Raw genomic sequence first — 7,500 nt, forward strand, 5'->3', positions numbered from 1 at the left:
GGAAGGTGTGCCAATATATCGCAAAAAAATGTTAGATAATAATAGCGATAATGATATTAGCGAAAATAATGACAATGATAAGAATCACAACAATAACTGAAATGATAATGGGGATGATGATGGTAATAATGATAATATATTAATGATAACAATGATAATGATAATAATAACACTAAAAATGATGTATAATGAAAATAATGATAATAATATTAATGATAACAATAATAATAATAATAATAATAATAATAATAATAATAATAATAATAGAATGATATAATAATGATGATGTATAAAAAATAATAGCAATCATAATAACAATAATAATAACAACAATAATAACAATAACAATGATAATAGTAATAATAATGATAATAATAATAATAGTAATAATAATGATAACAATGACAGTAATAATAATCATAATAACGGTAATGATAACAATGAATCATAATAATAATAATAACAAGAATGATAACAATGATAATAACAGCAATAAGAACACTAACTGTTCCTATCAATTATCAAATGGCGTAGATAATGAGTATAGTTGTGGAAACAATAACTCAGAGCTATTTTTTTCTTTTCTTTTTTACAGATAATTTTCGCCTAAAATAAACTTTCAGTTAAGTCTTGAATAACAGGGAATCGGTCAGTGTATATAAACTTGACGAATCAAGATTACACCGATAATACGAATAATTGTACCGTCTTTTGTTTTTTTCTTAGTAGTTGATAAATCTTCCAATTAATTAGGCGATACTGCATTAACGAGCATTTTCAAACATTGAGGAGAAGCCACGTGATGGTAGAAAGTGATAAAAAATCTGTATAATGGCGTATATGTCATATACATATATGTATCATCATATACTTATATAATAGTAATGTGTGTGTGAAGCGTATTGTGATGTGTGTGTATGTATGTAGTGATATGTTTATTTGTATATATGTATGTGTATGTACTTATCTCATCATATATATGCTGTATATTCTTTATGTTTAGCATATATATGTATCATATGTGTGTTCATATCATTTTGTGCTGTTGCGTATATGTATATGTGTGTTTGTATATGTATATATACTGTATGTATATATATGTATATCATATATATATCTTTATCGCGCTTAGCTTTTGTATAACATGTATATATGCACTTCAATATCATAATATAATATGTATACATCTGTAATAATATATCATATCATATATAAATATGCAGCAACATACTTTATCATCATGTATATGTATACATATATATCATATGTATGTATATATGTATCATATATATGTATATATATATGTATGTATGTATGTATCTTTTTTTATCCATGTATGTATATCATATAATATATATACTTATTTTATTTATATATATATATACATATATATATATGTATATATATATATATATATATATATATATATGTATATATATTTTTATATATATGTATATATATATATATATATATATATATATATATATATATATATATATATATATATACCCACACACACACACACACACACACACATATATATATATATATATATATATATATATATATATATATATATATATAAATTTACAAACACACACACACACACACACACACATATATATATATATATATATATATATATATATATATATATATATATACAAATGTTTATATACATATGTATATATATACATATGTATATATATACATATACATATATATATATATATATATATATATATATATATATATATATATATATAATTATATATACATATACATATACATACATATATATATATATATATATATATATATATATATATACATATATATGTATATATACATATATATATATATATATATATATATATATATATATATATATATATATACATATATATATATATATATATATATATATATATATATATGTATATATATATATATATATATATATATATATATATATATATATATATATATATATGTGTGTGTGTGTGTGTGTGTGTGTGTGTGTGTCTCTCTCTCTCTCTCTCTCTCTCTCTCTCTCTTTCTCTTTCTCTCTCTCTCTCTCTCTCTCTCTCTCTCTCTCTCTCTCTCTCTCTCTCTCTCTCTCTCTCTCTCTCTCTCTCTCTCTCTCTCTCTCTCTAAATATATATATATATATACATATATATATATATATATATATATATATATATATATATGTATATAAATGCAGTACCAATGATAACATACATGTAGACAAACACCATTGCAAATATATGATCCGTATATCAATATATATCTTTGTCATTTCAACTGCGCGACATTATGCAAAATCAAGGGCGTAGATATCTTATTATGTAGATTGTTATTATTATAATTATTATTAGTAGTAGATTGTTATTATGATTGCTATTATTATTCATGCTTAATAACTCACGTCGATCGGTCATGTCAGTATCGTAAGAATGATATGTCACTTAGAGTCTTATTGTTAGTTATGAATCATGCTTGTCATCCAAAGGAAAGGGTTATCAATAGGGAGAAAATTCTTTTGGCAGTGTAAGTCAGCCCAGAAAAATATACAGATTTTCTTTCCCTAAATAACAAGTCAGAAAGGATGATTATAATAGACCTTTTTATATCTGAAAGGTTTTGACATAAACAAAAACCAAATCTGTCAAATTTTAAAGAAAATGTGATCAATAATTTTCTTCAGAGCGATAAATAATGAAACAAATAGACCAACAAAAAGGATTACCGAAATGTTTTCGTATTAGCTAAAAGAAGGAAAGAAAGAAAAGGAAGAGACCGAGACAAAAAATAATTTTAAGTGAAAACCCAAAAAGAGGAATGAGGAAAAGGCGCAAGACCGAAACGCGGAACTCACCAGGTTCTGCAGCGCCAGGAGTTGGTCGCGCGTGGTGTTGAGGTCCCTGAGGACGCCCTTGAGGTCCTCCTGCTCCCAGGGGTCGAGCGAGCCCTTCTCCCGCGGCCACTGGTCCAGCGTGGCCTCGCGGACGAGACTCGTGGCCGGCGACGAGTTCTGGCTTCGTCCTTCGGGTTCTCGCGAGCCTTCGTCAGTAGTCGTCGTCGCCGTCGTCGTCATCCCGCCTCCTCTCTCGTCGCCCAAGTAGTCTCGCGGGCTGTCCTGGGTCTCCTGCGGGGTGGTCACGCGGCTGCTGTTGCTGCTGGGACCCGCTGCGGCGCCGGGGATCTGCGGCAGTTTCCTGCGGCCGCTCATGCGGTGGATGGTGTGGTACCTGTGCGAAGGAGACGAAGGGGTCAGCGGGAGCCTTGCATGTCTGCGCCACAGGACGTTTGAAGACTGTTCCTGTGTTGCAGTTATTTATCCTGAATGTCGACCTGCACCTGATTAGAAGGATGGCGGCGCTTTCAGTAACATCGGTTGCATATTCTTCATGACCTGCTCGAACGCCGAGGGCCAACCTACCTGAAGGGGTTGTCGCTGTCGTCGGTGGCCGGAGCCTGCTTCTGCGGGGCCACGGGCGCGGTGAGGGGCTCCTGCGGCGGCTGGAAGCTGGCGTCCTTCCTGGTGAGGTCCTGCCAGAAGTTGAGCGCCGCGGGCCGCGTGCCGCCGCCGCCGCCGCCACCGCGGGAGCCGGAGGAGTCGCGGCGCGGGGACGAGGCCTCCGCGTCGCCCTCCATCGACGTGTTGAGCGACGTGTTGAGCGACGCGTTGAACGACGAGTTGAGCGGGTCGTCCGACGACTCGTCCAGGCTCGGGCTGGGCTTGGGCGGCACGACGGGGGCGCCGCCAGGGCCTCTGCGGGCGTGCGACGACGACCCACCGCCCCACTGGAACTTGTGCGAGGCGCGCAGCGAGTCGTACGCCCACCTGTTCGACGCAACCCTCCGCGGGAGGTTCTCGTACACGGGCGATGAGTCACGGGCGGCTGCGGGCGTCCCTGTCATGCTCGGATGCCGGCGCAGCCCGACGACGCCGCCCGCGTCCTCGGCCGAGGCTCCCGCAGCCATCATGCGCCTGTTGGCACTGAGGTTGGGCGTCTTCTCGGGCGCTGTGGAGGATGGAGGGGCGTCCGGGCCCACGCCCACGTCTGAGGAAAGAGGGGTGCTATTAAGTCCCTTGAATTAATGATTCCAGCGGAACTGTCTTCTTCCCACCATCTAAATTTGAATAAATTCATTCGTCATAAATCATCTATTTTCTAAAATATTCTCAAAAATTTATTTGTCTATATAGCGCACTCATCGCCATACATACTCAAAATTATTCTCAATTCTATAACTGTGATCAGAAAACGATACTTTATATGTACACCTCTAATAACCTGACCTTACCAATATTTCCAGCAGTTGGATGACCTGACCTGGCCTGATGCTACTTACCATGCGTGGTGGGGGGCGGCGCGCCTCCTGAGGACCTTCCTGACGGACCGGAGGACGTCGTGGCTTGCCCGGCGACGACGGCGGAGGAAGAAGACAGCGGAGAAGACTCATGTTGATGCTGAGGAGACGTCGAAGAGCTGTTGTTGCTGCTATTGTTGTTTCCCTTGACGCTCTGGGGCTTGTAGTGCGCAGCCAGAGCGAGAATTATGCGCATGACGCTTTTCAGATTGCCTTCCACAACCTCCTTACTGGTGATGTGCGTCATGCGAATCCTCTTGGCGGCCATGAACTGCAGAACGCGGTCCAAGTTCTCACGCATGACCTGGGGGGAGTCCACGGCCCTGGTCACCCCCGCTACGTGCTCGCCGGCTGCGTGGAAGGACGTCGGAAAGGCTTTGGTTAAAAAGGGTCTTTGTGGTTCGGTTGGGAAAGTGTTCAGTGATGGAGGATGTGTTTCGTTTTCATTTTTGGGAGGGGATTAGGGATCGAGAAAGGAAGGGAAGGAGGGAAGGAAAGGAGAAGTAAGAAAAAGAAGGATGGGAGGGTGAAAGAGTGAGAAGGGAGGGAGGGAAGGAGGAAGAACAGGACAGGAGGGAAGGAGAGAGGTAGGGAGGGAAGGAGGGAAAGGAGAAGGAAGAAAAGGATGGGAGGGTGAGAGAGTGAGAAGGAAGGAGGGAGGGAAGGAGGAAGAACAAGATAGGAGGGAGGAAGAGAGGGAGGGAGGGAAGAAGGGAAGGGAGCAGGAAGAAAAAGAAAGGTGGGAGGGCGAGAGTGAGAAGGAAGGAGGGAGGGATGGAGGAAGAACAAGATGGGAGGGAGGGAGAGAGGTAAGGGGGGAAGAAGGGAGGGAGGGAGAGATTAAGTAAAAAGGAAGGATAGAGAGAGAAAAAAGAAGGGATGCCAGGTTAAGGAGGAATATAAACGACGAAGCTCAAAAACTACCTACCAACTACCTCTCAAACCCCCTCAACAAAGCTATATAACGCAGAATTCTAACGAAACGGCAATACTCACAAATGATTTCGATAAGGTCCGCAAACACAACTCCGCTCTGCAGGTCACGTCGCAGGTCGGAGATAAGCGGCCGACCTCGCTTCCGCAGCTGAGAGTTGACCCAAGCCACGTAGGCCTGCAAATAGAGGACATGGTACAATTTTGGTCGCAAGAATCTTTTTCTTTATGTTTTGTTGTGTAAATGTGATGGTATGTCTTGATGAAATTGCTTTGGGCATATTCTAAAATCTTTGTTTTGCATAAGGTGTGTTTTTGTTAAAAGATCACATCTTTTTGTTAGTATTCTAAATAAGAGGAAAGGTTTGTTGTAGAAAGGTATCTGTGACACGGAGGCAAAGGCGGAACCAATGGCCCAGCGTTGCGGAGCGGCGCGATCCTCACCTGCAGCTGCTGCGTCCACTCCATCCACGACACCGAGGAGGAGGTGGAGGGGCACCCGTCCCCCCTCCTCTCCGGCTGCGCTCGGGCGGAGGGAGGCCTCTGCCCCCGGTGCTCGTCCGCCACCTGGAGGCCGTCGGCGCCGTCAGCGTTCCTGTCCCTGCGCTCGTAGGCGGAGGCGGCGGGCGTGTCCCTGACGCGGAGGGCGTCGCCGCGGCTGAGCCTCGCCTCCTTGGCCGGGTCGACGCCGCGCTCGCTCGCGTACTGGCGGGAGTCCCTGCGGCCGCGGAGCCTCTCCTGCAGGCGGGGGTCCAGGTCGTCCTCGAGGTCGTCTGTGTCGTCGACGGAGAGCTCGCGGAACCCCCTGTCGTCCCGCACCTCCAGGTAGCTCCCCCTTGGGTCGCGGGAGTCCCTGAAGTCCCTGGGGAGGCTCGTTTCTCTGAAGCCCCGCAGCCTCACGTTGTCCCTCGAAGTTCTCGCTTCCTGCGACTCCCTCAGGTCCTTCCGCGACTCCCGGGCGTCCCTCGGCTCCCTCAGCTCTCGCAGGTCACGTGACAGTCTGTTGCCGCCGCGGTCGTCCTTGGCGCGGGCGTCGGGGATCTCGGCGTAGCGCGGCTGCGCGTCCGGGTACACGCTGTCGGAGAGGAGGGCCTCCTCGGGGGACGCCGCCCTCGGGGGTCCGAGGGGCGTGGAGTGGTGCTGCGGCCCCCCGAGGCTGAGCGGCGAGGCCCCCCCGGGGGAGGCGTGCGGCGAGCCGTGGGCGCGCGCGGCACCGGCGACGCAGGGCTGCCTCGCCGGCCGGATGGTCGGGTACTGCACGGGCGAGGAGGACGCCGAGGACGAGGTGGAGGTGGCGGCGGAGGCCATGGACACCGGCGACGTCCGTGAGGCGTTGAGCAGGTCCTCGGTGGACTGGGAGTACGTGGCCTCGTCGGCGGGGAGAGGGCACGCCCCGCGGCCGGCGCGACACCCGAGGGAGTCCAGGGAGCGCGGCCCCCCGCCGTCGCCGGCGCCTGGGGGCGTGAGCGAGTCGAAGCCCGAGTCGAGCTCCCTGGAGGGCCAGTGCCATGCCTCGTAGGACCCCCGCGGGAGGGACGCGGTCTTGGCGTCCTCGGCCGCCCTCTCGTCGCGGGGGAAGTCCGTCGCGTTCCTTCGTTCCCACGACTCGCGGATATCTCGGAAATTGCGTCCGTCCTGCGCGTGGTCGCGGCCGTCCTGCTGGCCGCGGAAGTCTCTCGCGTCCCACTGGAGGTCGCCGGCGTCCCTGGGGTCCCTGGCGTCCCTGGGGTCTCTGGGGTCCCTCAGCTCCCGCTCGCGCCCCTCCCGGGGCTCCCGCGCGTCCATCTTGGGCGGCGGCGGCGGCTGGTACGGCCCCCGACTGGCCCTCCTGCTGGAGGCGGGGTCGGGGGGCTGGTGGCGGGCGTAGGGCGGGGGCTGGTGCTGGGGCGGGGGCTGGTAGGGCTGCCGGGAGGCGGGGGGCGGGTTGGAGGGCGAGCGGAAGCGGGCGCCGGGCTCCTCTCTCGCGAAGCCGCGGCGGGGAAGCGTGCACGTGCCCGGCGCCTGCGGGGGGCGTTGCTCCTCCTGGCCGGGCACGGGCGGCAGGGGCGGCTGCGGGTGCTGCGACATGGACTGCAGGGCCGGGCCGTGGGGGGGCACGGGCGGCGGGGGGTGCGGGGGGGGCGGGGGGGGGCGGGACGACGGCAGCGGGGGCGGCGAGTCGCTGTCCACGCCGCCTGACAGTCTGCA

General features: G+C 48.1%; 1 protein-coding gene across 3 annotated transcripts in view; it reads right to left on the bottom strand.

Annotated features, from left to right (window-relative positions):
• Positions 1-7,500, bottom strand: part of LOC113830317 (uncharacterized) — a 73,154-nt gene that overhangs the window by 14,144 nt on the left and 51,510 nt on the right. For all 3 annotated transcript variants that reach the window (XM_070135125.1, XM_070135126.1, XM_070135124.1), the window contains exons 2-6: positions 5,758-7,495; positions 5,377-5,491; positions 4,363-4,731; positions 3,446-4,070; positions 2,882-3,254 (exon numbers count right to left, since the gene is read on the bottom strand). In XM_070135125.1, the coding sequence (XP_069991226.1) occupies positions 2,882-3,254; positions 3,446-4,070; positions 4,363-4,731; positions 5,377-5,491; positions 5,758-7,495 (3,220 nt within the window). The remainder of the gene's footprint in view (positions 1-2,881; positions 3,255-3,445; positions 4,071-4,362; positions 4,732-5,376; positions 5,492-5,757; positions 7,496-7,500) is intronic.

The sequence above is a fragment of the Penaeus vannamei genome, chromosome 20 (assembly GCF_042767895.1).
Source record: "Penaeus vannamei isolate JL-2024 chromosome 20, ASM4276789v1, whole genome shotgun sequence".
Classification (NCBI taxonomy): Eukaryota; Metazoa; Arthropoda; class Malacostraca; order Decapoda; family Penaeidae; genus Penaeus; species Penaeus vannamei.